The 12,134-nt window shown below is 37.0% G+C and overlaps 1 protein-coding gene across 1 annotated transcript in view; it reads right to left on the minus strand.

Annotated features, from left to right (window-relative positions):
* The window catches only part of ANK2 (ankyrin 2), a gene marked incomplete at both ends in the record, with an annotated part of 175,923 nt that overhangs the window by 127,241 nt on the left and 36,548 nt on the right, over positions 1–12,134 (minus strand). The window contains one exon of the mRNA XM_079534109.1: positions 9,160–9,261. Within this exon, the coding sequence (XP_079390235.1) occupies positions 9,160–9,261 (102 nt within the window). The remainder of the gene's footprint in view (positions 1–9,159; positions 9,262–12,134) is intronic.

Genomic DNA, 12,134 nt, shown 5'->3' on the forward strand with positions numbered 1-12,134 from the left:
CCCAACTAACAATAAAATAAAAGCTAAATTCTTTTCTTATTAAATAGGATACTTTATCTTCTATTAATTCTGTCCATGCAAACTATATCTTCCTCCTCTTCCTAGTATTCCCATTCCATCCAAGGGAAAAACATAAAATGACAATCTATTATAACAGAATTTCCAACCTACTTTTCACAATCCTGTTACTTTTCACAGTGCATCAGGCAGGTGACAGCAACGGATACTGCCACTACCCTCAAGCATTCTGCTGTTTTCCATATTGCAAGCATCATAAGCAATACTTGAGTATCTGAGTAACCTGCAGCAGGTTTAGCACTGTTGTAGTTATTATACTTGTCTCACAGCAGCTCACAGACATTTAAATTACAAAATAACCAAGCAGCTTTCTGGTGTCCTATTTGACCATCCTCGGTGGCAGCTCAAGCTCATGATTCCCAGTGGGATTTTAAAGCACTTAGCACTTCACAGGAGGCATTTAATGGGAGCTGCTCCAATGGCTGCAGGCACAGCGATCCAGCCACATTTCTGAAGTAATTTTTAATTCTACATTCATGTTTGCAACATAAGCAGAGTTTGTGGTCAAATTCAGAAGTACAAACACACTGCAATGAGGAAAGCAAAGGAACTGAAGGAAGGATACGTTCACAAGCTGCCAGACAAAGAAGAATACCCTTTGGTGGTTAGTAAACATCAATGGGAAATGTGGTTTCAAATCCCATTATGAAAGTGAAGCAGCAGTAACCAGATCCTTCTTACTCCAGAGGAACAGTCCTACCATAGAGCTGCAGTGCCCCAGAGCAGCAGTAGTGCCATGCCCAGAATCAAGAATATATTTTTGGTTGAAATTTATATGATGAGGTTGACCATAATTATCAGGATGAGTAACACTGCACATGTCAGTGCATTCTTCTGCAAGCTGAAAACATTTCAGGCAGCCCTAATCTGCCTTGTTTTTTTAATCTCTGCTGAATATACCATAACCATAATTACTGCCTGCAGTAGCTTAGTTTAGGAGTCATATTTTGTGAGAAATACACAGTGTTCTTGTTTGAGAACAAAGACCTGTTTTTACACCTGAGTAGTAGTACTGTTCAGTCATCAGCACCTTCCATGAGAGTATGAACAGTAAATCTGACACCCTACTGTTGGACACAGCGGATGTGTTTCTACCACCTGTATCAGCCTTTTTTCACTCTTTGGAAGCAGATTGAATTCCACAGACAACAGACAGCACCTGGAACATTGCATAGCCTACACAAGTTAAGTGAACTCACATGCTTCTGGTTGCAAACCATTGAGAACAAGCTGTTACTTTAGTTAACATGCACCACGTACAAAGAAAGCAAAGGGCCAGCAGGATTGAAGCCTTAAAGCAAGCTTTGTTCCTCTGTAATCAGCACCAATGCTGTAATTATTTCCCAGCCCACAAGGCTGATCTCTGCTACTTATGATGATGGAAGCTCAGATTTAATCAATGCAACTCCTCCGTTCCTGTCAGCTGCATTCTTGTATTTTAGAAAAACAAAGGTTTCTGACACTTCCCTTTTCTCTCTCATGCCTACCAAAGACTTGTGGGTGGGGGCGGGGGGGAGATTAAATCAGTTGTCTGCTGAGCAAAATTGCATGGCATTTAGACTGCTTCTCCCCACAAAGTATATGCAACATAAATACCTTTTTTAGAGGCTCATTTATAAACCTCACTCTCATGAAAGAATACAATGGAAAGCCTTGCAAGCTTGGCTGTTCAAATGTTTCCCTACAGAGCCTGATTCCCTTGGTCCTTCCACTCCTCTGCCACTAAGCTAGAGGTTCTGGCATTTCACATCCCATGGGGAGCTACCAGCATATATGTGCACCACTGTTGCTTTCAGCATGCACTGTAGCATTACCCTTCAGATTTTCACTAAACAGAAAAGCTTCCAAATTTCTTGCAAGGTCCAAGGAACATCAGTCAACTTTTCTCATCAGACTGGCACCAAGTCTCCCTGCTATTGCCTGAAAAACATCCAAGGAATTCCACAGTATTTTTGCCTTTGACCTGAGATGCAGCAGGACTGGATCCTCATTGCATGGATTCTCAGGCAGCATTGCTAAATTTGTTAAAGTCAAACACTTTTCTCCATTTTTAATAGGTGTCAGTCTAAGGTTGCTGCAAATAGTCTCATTTGAATAAATCTCTTGTGGAATTGAGGAGCACATGTGGTCAGCATCTTTTCAAGAATGATTTGGCAGAGGGCACATCAGAGAACTTGGCATTGATTTCTCCACTCAAAAAGTTGTTGAAGTTTTGCCTAAAAATATCCCAAAGAGATTAAAAAAAAGAGTGGTAAAAGAAAGAAAGTAAAAGAAATAATTTCAGATTATGAAAATTCTCCTTTTATATCACTTTGTAGCCTACGAATTCACAAAAATGAATTAACGTACTAGGTTAACATGTGACAATATTGACCTCATTATGACTATAGTGCTACTTCAGTCTATAGTTAGCACTAGTGGGAATGTCAGCAGCTCTCCATTCGGACTAAATGACAGAGTAATTAATAGCTGATGCTTTCTCTCACTGAAACTAAAGCAGTAAAGACACCAACAAAATTATAAAGAAGTCAAAAAAATGAGAACAAAAGCCAAAAATATGTAAGTTATAAAAAGCTCTCCTCTGTCCTAGCTATCAGACTTTGCATACACTCCTTGTGAACATAGAAGGCTTAATCAAAACAAATGTCAAAATCCATCATAAGTACTTCCTTCCAAGAAGGCATTTTTAATAATGTAGAAATGGACAAACCTCAAAGACAAGGGATGGTAACACTAAGGTGCCCTGTATTTTGTACCACCAATACTGTTTCAAAACACAAGTGACAGCTGATTACCTCTTGGTCTTGCCAGATTTGTGGGTCTAATTTTTGTTAGACCTATGAATTTTGTTAGACCTGAATGCTGAAGTTAAAGGGCTTCATGTATGCACGTATGCAAAATTATAGTTCATTTATCTAGTCAATATTTTGAGTGCTGATTCAAATATTTCAGAAGCAAGGACTTTTCTTGTTATATTAACAAGAAATGTTAACCATATCCTGAACTGCCTATGGAAAATAGCTCTAAAGGAATCAGATTTCTAATGTCTATCAGTTTTTCATCCTATAAAATACTAGATATAAAATACTTAGATATTTGATTTTATTTAAAGCTATGAAATTTTGTCCACAGACATTTCTAAATCTCTCTAGATACAACGAAGTATCAGAATAACCAATTTCCAAATAAACGATGGTGCCAAATCCCAGATTAAAGGAAGAAAATCCACAATAATTTGATGCGATATGAGCTGAAGTTAGCATTCAACAAAACACGATTAACTAAAAAATAATCCCTGCATTCAGTACACTCAGAAGTATTAAATTCCATCAAATTTTGAAAAGTGTTAAACAGGGAAAATACTTTTGTCATCTATAAAGACAGATCTCAATAAAAATTTAGGGTTTGAGAAGCAACGCTAAAACTGAAGAAAGCATCTTGTTTTGTCTCTTCAGGAAAGCTTATTCTTAACGTTATTTACTGCTTACTGAACTGGCATCTAAAATAGCATTACACTGAGGGGGAAAAGGAACTGACTAGAGAGGGCTTCATGTTTGAAAGACTGTGCAGATATCTCACTTTAAAAATAAATTGCATTCCCTGAGTAAAGCAGCTCTCATGCCTTATTTCTTGTCCTCCAGAACAGGAGTCTGCTTGCACCCCTAATAAAATCTAAAATACAACAGCGATGCTTAATCAATGGAAGCTGAAGGTCTTAGTTATGGAAAGCTAAGCGTACCTACTTCAGAAATTATGTCAGAATTTTTTGTATGGCACTAGAACTGGAGTTTCCAAGACGCTAAAATACTTGTACATCCATGATAGATGGCAAAGGTTAAGAAATCATGTTTTCTAGTCTTGTTAAGGCAGGAGGCTCATCATTGAGCCTTGAAAAGATCCAGAGAATAATCAATGTCTTCAGGGAAAACAGATTTGTCCAGTGCACAGAGAGAAGTTTTGCCTAGCATAGAGGGGCTCAGGCAATCCAAAACAGACATCTGTTTTATTCATAGGTCTGAAGGATTGTATTTTCTACTCTGTACTGTTTGTCAGAAGCTCAAAATGCTGTACATATTCTAGAACATTCCTGAGTCAACTCAGACATCAGGTAATATTATTTATCAAATAAAAACAAGAAAACAAGTCAGTATGAGCTTTTAGTTTTTTGCTACTGTTAGCTTTTTTTTTTTTTTTTTTTTTTTTTTTTTTAACCCTTACAAAGCCAGGTATAAATCCAGCTTTGATCTTAACCACACTGAAAAGCCAAAAATCCTGAAAGTTGGTGGTGGTGCCACCTACACCATCCAGGAACACTACCTTCCTGTTTCAATACACTAAGAAATTACAGAGCATCTGTTCTCCTGCATTTGTGGAATATGCTTGCAGTTAATCTGGCTCTGATTTCACCTATGTGATATCAATTTATAAGAAGGACTTGCTTTGCACAATATTGTTAATGTGCTTTCACGAAGGAGCGCAGTAAGCCACAGAAGGGAAGCACTTCCCACAGAAGATGAATCTGCAGCAGCCCTAATCATGCTTCTCTCATAGCAAGCAAAAGAAAATGAACACGAGAAAAACTGAAAACCTTTTAAAGTTTCCAAGTGATTATCATAGCGAGCACGTTCTGTCTTGTGTGTGAGCCTTTTTGTTAATATTTCTCTTTATTATCAAGCCACAGAATTGTTGGATGCATTTAAAAATATTTCTAAGAGCAGTTTTGAGAAACATAGTCTAGATTTAATCTCTCCTATCTGGGTAACTTGAACGTTGCCAGATTCTGTCCCCTGTAACAGGTACTTTCCAGACAGTTGATTTTTTTTTTAATAGAAACTCTTACAGAGAGCAGGACAAGATCCTCTCTATATGTTTTCAATAAACAGCACATGTAAAGACCCAGTTCTTCTCCTGTTCATCATTAAATTCCCTGACACTGACAGCAATGGAATCTCTCCCTTCTCATATTCAGCCTTCCCTTTGACACACACTGCCTAATCACTGGCAGCTATTCTTCAGCAGGGAAGATAATGCCTCAAAATACTTTAGATTATTTCTTTTCTTATTCTTCCATCTATTCTTTTCTGAAAATAAGCAGTGGCCACAGCTGTGGGCCTTTTTTAATTAGTTCTGATATTTTGCATCATGGTCAGCATTATCTGACATTCTCCAGCAGCAATAATTCTTTTTTTTTTTTTTTTTTGTAAGCATACTTATTTCTAGTTCAAATGTCAGTACATATCAGTAAGGAGCCATGAATTTCACTGAGGTTTTTTTGGTGGTACAGATATCATTTGGATAGTATAAAGCTGCAGTTCAGGAAAACAGTCTTCTTCAGACTAGCACTTGGCTGCACTTTTAAATTAAATAACATTGGATTTAACATTGTGCATATAGCTAATTCATTAGAGAATTAAGGATTTGGAAAATCTGTGAATATCCAGAAACCTTAGAAACCTAACACTCCAAATTTCTGTCAGCACAGCTAACATGCTGCTCTCAACACGAGGACTCTTCAGAGCAGCCCCAACACTGCAACACAGGCTCACAGCCTTCTCCTGTGCTGCACTGGGCCCAAAGACAAGGCTTGTGTGCACACCTTATTGTTTCCTGGGCAAAAGTTCCTGAAATAAGACCAACTCTGTATCAGAGCTACTGAAGAAGAGTTGTGTTTCTTGTTTTGCTTGCTTTATAATGATGCCACAAGTAAACTGTGAGCCATGTGGCAAACGTCTGAGGCAAGGTCTTTGAGATCAAGTGTACTTGTGTAGTACCAGAGAACTATGGGCGTACTCTGACAACAGTCAGGAGCACATTCAGTCTTATCCTCTGCTAACAAACTTCCCCTGGATACCTGTTTCTTTTCACCAGGCAAAGGCTTCTTCCTTACAGCTCTTCCAGGGGGCTGAACCTGATACTATAAGCTACCAAAGTAAACATTCACTGAAGTTTCTGTTCACCTTGGGCACTGAAATTTCATCCATCTCATGAGGCATGAATTACAAATAGAGCTAACAAGAAATTTCTACTGAATTATTTACTGATTTTATGTATTTAAAGACAAACTTTAAAAGCATTTTTACTTCCAGAGTTTCTACATACTGTCTAGTTTGTGGTCATTCTGATCAAATCTGACTAAGAGCTCGGAGGCAGTCACCATTAAGCTTGAGCTTTCAAACCCCTCTTCAAAGAAACACCCCTGACTCCACTACAATGTCAAGACACTTAAGTGCATGCTTCCTTTAAGTAACAGTTGCAGTCCTATTAAATTGGATGGTACCAACCACTTAAGCATCACAAACTCAGGGTCCTGGGCTACAAAGCAGAAATAATTGGATTTTTGCAACTCATTTACAAAAGGGCCAAACCAAAATATTCTATCACAGTCATACCTATGTTGAAATTTTAACTCTGTGTTTTTACGATAGTAATTCCTCTGATTCAGGAGGTAGTAGTTCAAGCAGAATATTAAAGTATATTTTTATAGACATAGCAATATAATTTGACATAACAATACATTTTACAGAGAAATTTGACCAGTGATAAAAACATATCTCAGTTTAGTTTTCCAAAATTGTTTTTGCAGGAAAAAAAAAAAAAAAAAAAAAGAATAAAATCATAGTTTCTTTAACGACCTGAGGGTAATCAGATTTGCAATGCTAATTACCATTTGACTAGAGATTCCACAACCAAGCTTCAAGATGTTAATCTTCTTGAGCACATGTTAGCTAGTCAGCTAAAAATACTTCCCACTGGATGTTTCTTTATGGGCTGAGAAATCACAGAAATAGCTGGGGAAGCCATGGACTTCCTCACCTCAGGTCACTGGGGATCAGGTGCTCCACGTGGGGTGGTGCGCTTAAAGACCAAGGAAAATCAGTTGACTGGCCACACTGCTTCCAGTGTGATCAAGTAGCATACAATATTTCTATAACGGTAAGGCTGTATAGTGCTGTCTCTGCCACAGGAGTGAACATTCTGAATTGGATCCAATCTTGCTCTAGGTGAAACAATTACCTCCACAGTTCTAGCAATTGCTCTTAAGGGACAAGTCTGGCACTGTGGAGTACTAAACCTCCTTTTGTTTCCCTTAAATTGAAAATGAAGAAGTGTTTTAGAACCCACTGAAAATATCTGAGGTCATGCACTAACCATACAGTTGCAAAAAACTCCTTCTAATATTTTATGAAGATTTGGGCAGAATTTGAGCATTAAACAACCAGCAGACCAAGGAAATACTTATTAGAGATGAACAACAATGGAAAAGCACCTACTTTCCATCACTTTTCTGTCTTTAGATTATTTAGTGGTACTTGGAACTGATTGCCACACAACAGAAAAAGGATTGAAGAAGGGATTTTAAAATTTGGCTTATAAGTAAATAAAATGAGTTTTGTTTACCAAAATATTAACTAAATAATCTCAATAAAAATACATTAACAAAATTCAAAGATACCGTGCAAATTTACTTATTTATTTTAGTAAGATCTACTTTATCTGGTACGAATTACTCAGCTTGTAGCCTATTCCTCCAGCATTCACGTTAAATTAATGAGCAATCCAAGCAATAATAAGTCCAAAAAAAACTAAGTATGAAACTGAAAACACCAACTCTTTCTGTATTTTTTAAAAATGTGTATTAACATATTACAATTAAGGCCAAGATAATTTCTTTCAGAATACACAAAATTCTAACTCTTTTGCAAATTTAGACTTGCATGAGGGCTGCTCTGAAGGCAATGCCTTCTATTTTATTTTGTTGACCCATGATATCAGAAGCGGATGGTAGTGGTACAGCAGGAGGCTGAACCTTCCCATCAACATCCTATTCCATCTTGCTGCTGTGTGACAGATGGCAGCAGACGGGCAGTCTGACAAAATCGTGTCTCACATGGAAGTGTGTATGAAGAACAGGTGTGTCACTGAATTCCTCCATGTGGAAAAAATGGCATCCATTGGCATTCATCAACGCTTACTGAATAGTTACAGAGACTAAACAGTGGATTTGAGCACAGTTAGGTGGTGAGTGGTGCATTACAGCAGTGGCAACATCAGTGTGAAAGACAAGCCATATTCCGGATGGCCACGTAGATTTTTACAAGCACAACATGCAGGTTCTTATTAACTGCTGGCAAAAAAAATACATCGCTAATGGCGGTGACTAGGTTGAAAAACAGCATTTTGTAGCTGAATATTTGCTCTGTCAGTGTTACAATGCTCTTTGTAATGTATTTGTTGCACTTTTCATGGAAATAAATAGGAAGCATTACTTTCAGAGCAACCTATGTAATTTCTTTCTTAAGTTATTGCTATTACCATCATATAAATGAGTGCGCATCCTGAAATGAAAGGAATATCTTTCATTAAAATGGAGAAATTCCCATTACATGGGGATCCATGTCTCATCACAAATAAAATGGATACCCTCAATAAAAAGCAGTAACTAAAAGCACACAAAAAATTGTTGGCAGAATTTGTCACACTTCAAAAAAAAAAAAAAAAAAAAAGACAAGAAATTATCCTCCCTAGGAATACTACCTAGTAACTTTTGCAACTAGGACTTTTTTGGTGTTTTTTTGTTTTGTTTTTTTTTTTTTGTTTTGTTTTGTTTTGTTGTTTTTTGTGCTTTTTTTTGTGTGTGGTTTTTTTTTGTTGTTTTTTGTTTTTTGTTTTTTGCATAAATTGAATATTTTCAGGAATACAGCTATATTTAGTGCTTACTGTTTCAGTTGGAACTGGAACTTAACAACAGTAGGTGCATTAGCCTTAGAATACCAAAAAATACCTTAAATTTTGATTTTATGTATAGCAGTAATGTACATATTCAAACCTGCAGGATACTGTCAGAAAGAAGAGCTCCAAAAGGCTTATGCAAAGCTTTATTTAAAAGCAATATAGAGGCGATAACAGTTTTATATAGAAAGTTTCCACTGAAGAACAAACTTAAAGACATAGCTTGAGATGAATTATAACATCTACATGAGGTAATCTAGCTTGAAAATACTAGTTTGGTGAAGAGGGTATGACTTGCATTTTGTATGACTTGCATTTTCCTCGTATAGTTTTGCCCTTCAATTATCTTACCTGATTACATGTGTTAATGTCTATTCCACTTTTCAGGTATTCCACTACTTTGTCCAGATTGCCAGCTCTGGCAGCTCGAAGAAAGCTTGCATTGCTGTCAGACTGTAAAAAGATAAGCAGAAAAAATCTCTAATTAGCTCCTGCTTATAAGAGATAATAATTTCATCGCAGTGAAAGGTTTCCACATGTTATGCTGCAGGTGAATAAAACTGTGAAGAATTTGCATTGGATCTGCACTAATTAACATACACAAACAGGGCTACACCGGTGCAAAACAGCAATCCTGTCAGAGTAAGCAAAATGGTGCAATAACTGCTGAATTTTAAAACTTAGCAAGAAGCAATGAAAAGACAGAAATCACAGTAACTAGTATTAACAACAAGGAAAAATAAAAAGCAACGGGTTTCCTAGTCATAGTTTTCTGGTTTATGTGCTCAGAATGCAGGAAAATAATTAACCAATTGTTATTGGCTAAGATGCTTAAAAAACACGCATCAGCTTGGGATTTTTTTTTGGCGTACAAAGCTTCACGACTACAAAGCACGTTCATGCATAAATACTGGCTATACATGAGGTATAAATAATAATATCTAAGAGAAAAAAAATAACATCTAAGAGAAAAATGAATGTCCTACTATATTTTATCTACTGTGACACGAACTGGGGCATGATAAACTGGGGAATAGGATCAGCAATGCAATTTGTTCTTGAGCTAGGTTGTGTGATGTATCATTAAAGTTAGGGATCACAAAACGCTCCCGCCTTCTCATATTCAGCAACAATTATGCCATGAAATCACATTGGCTATTTGAACTAACATGCACTTTGCTATTCACCTACACACGTACACACAGACAAATTAGCCACTAATGCAACCAACAATCCATGGAGAACAGAAAGTTGTGTAATAGAGGTATTCTGTATAAAACAGAACTGTATAAAACAGAATTAGCATTTGGGAACACACTTACAGAGAGTAATCATCTTTGTACATAAAATAAGCAGTCTCCACACATCAAGTAAGCATATAGAGTAGGAGTGTTTTTCAGAAGGCATATAGGTAACCACTCAAGGCTGTACAGTGAGGTTGGGATACAGAGGCACAGAGGGGTTTGCACACCACTGAGCCAGGCACTGAAAGTGTTCCTCACCTAATTGCACCTCTCTGCCACAAGCACCTGATGAGAACCACAGTTTTACCTGGAACAACCTGGAAGCTTCTCACTTCCAACTTATTAATGCAGATCAACAAAGCTTTTTTTTTTTTTCCACTCACCTGATCCATTACAAAGCATTTATTTCTGTTGCCCAGATTACTGCACCATACTAACAACCACTGATTCCAACTTATTTTAATCTGAAACAGATGGATGTACCAAAATGATTCTTCTTACAAATGCACTACAAATCAAGATAGAAATATTTCCTTTAAAATTCCTTTAAGTAAACTCCAGCATATTTTCCACATCTTTTGCTGTTAAGAAAACAGACCGCCTTTCTAAAAACACAGCAGGGTGAAAAGGATGGTAGCACAGGAATTCACACCAACAGAAAGCTCTTATAGCTTCAGGCCTGAGACAATCAAGCACTCAGATGACACAGAGGCAGATGTCAGTGGGCACCTAAAAGAGATGCCATTTAAAACTAAATAGTAACTATTAGCACTGTGCTGTCTCCTTTGCAGTGCATGTGCACACATACATACACACACACAAAATATATATTTTAATCTTAAATGTCCTTGAAACAACAGTTGTCTTGGTAAAAACGTTAATCAAGATTAAACACTAGAACTCACAAGCAGTAAATTCTGACACTCTTGAAAGTGATGGGAAAAATACCTCTGCCCTCAGTATGACACACGGATTACCTTTTTTAGTTCCATTTCTACTCAAGCTTTACAACAATAAATTAACATGCCAGACCTGAGATAATCTGTTTTCATACTTTTAAGAGGTTGTTAAGGTTGAATGACACTACAAACATCTACAACTTGTTTTTTTTATTAGGGATAAATCCATCATAGCTTGGTTTTTCTTTCACACAGAGTAACACAAAAGGCCAAAATGTTAAGTCCCCTGTTACTGTTGAAAGCTCAGATGGTACGTAGGACCATATAAGCATGTTTCATTTGTTTCTGGCTAAGATGATGCAAGCAGCATTTTCAAAATAGACTCTCATTTTCTTGATGCATACTTCTGTCATCTAAAAATTAATGCAATGCACATCATTGCAAGATTCATTACATACACTTGAATATCAATTAAAATGCAGAATATATATTTCTTGTCAACATGAAGAATTATTATGAATTACCTATACATGATTAACTCCCTGTACAGAGACTTCTTTTCCAGAAGCATCTTTGTATGGTCTCATTCTGAAATAACAGTGCTTAATTGTGGAGAGAAGAGCAATAGGATAGCTAAAATCCCAGTAGAAAACCATGAGACCTCAATGCTCCCTTTAGATGCCTTGGAAAATATTAGAGCACATCATCTCTTTTCCCTAAAACAAAACAAAACACATGCTTTATCACTGTAGCATGTACTGATCTCACATTAGGTGAATAGAATTGTACCCATCTCTTTATAGTCCACCTTTCCTATTTCAAAATAGTTTCTTACAGACTCACATGTGAAGCATTAGCAAAACAAGTGACCACACATGACAACTATCTAGAAGATCAGCATGCACTTACATGGAGTCATGCCAGGATTATCACTAAGACTTAGCAGTCAGGAGCAAGAGGGTCAACAGAGATTACATCAAATCACAGAGAGCATCTCCTGTTCTCTTTTTTATTTTAGGAACTAACAAAGATACTAGAAAGCAACTGATCAAGCCAAGGTGGAGAGGAAGCAAGCAAGCTCACCAAGCCTGGTATTTTTACAGCCTCTCTTGCACAATGTTTCTACTACAGTATCTCTGATCACTAACCACTGTCATCTGGGGCAATATGTTGTTCCACACAA

This window comes from Tetrao urogallus (genome assembly GCF_951394365.1).
Source record: "Tetrao urogallus genome assembly, chromosome: 4".
In the NCBI taxonomy this organism is placed as follows: Eukaryota; Metazoa; Chordata; class Aves; order Galliformes; family Phasianidae; genus Tetrao; species Tetrao urogallus.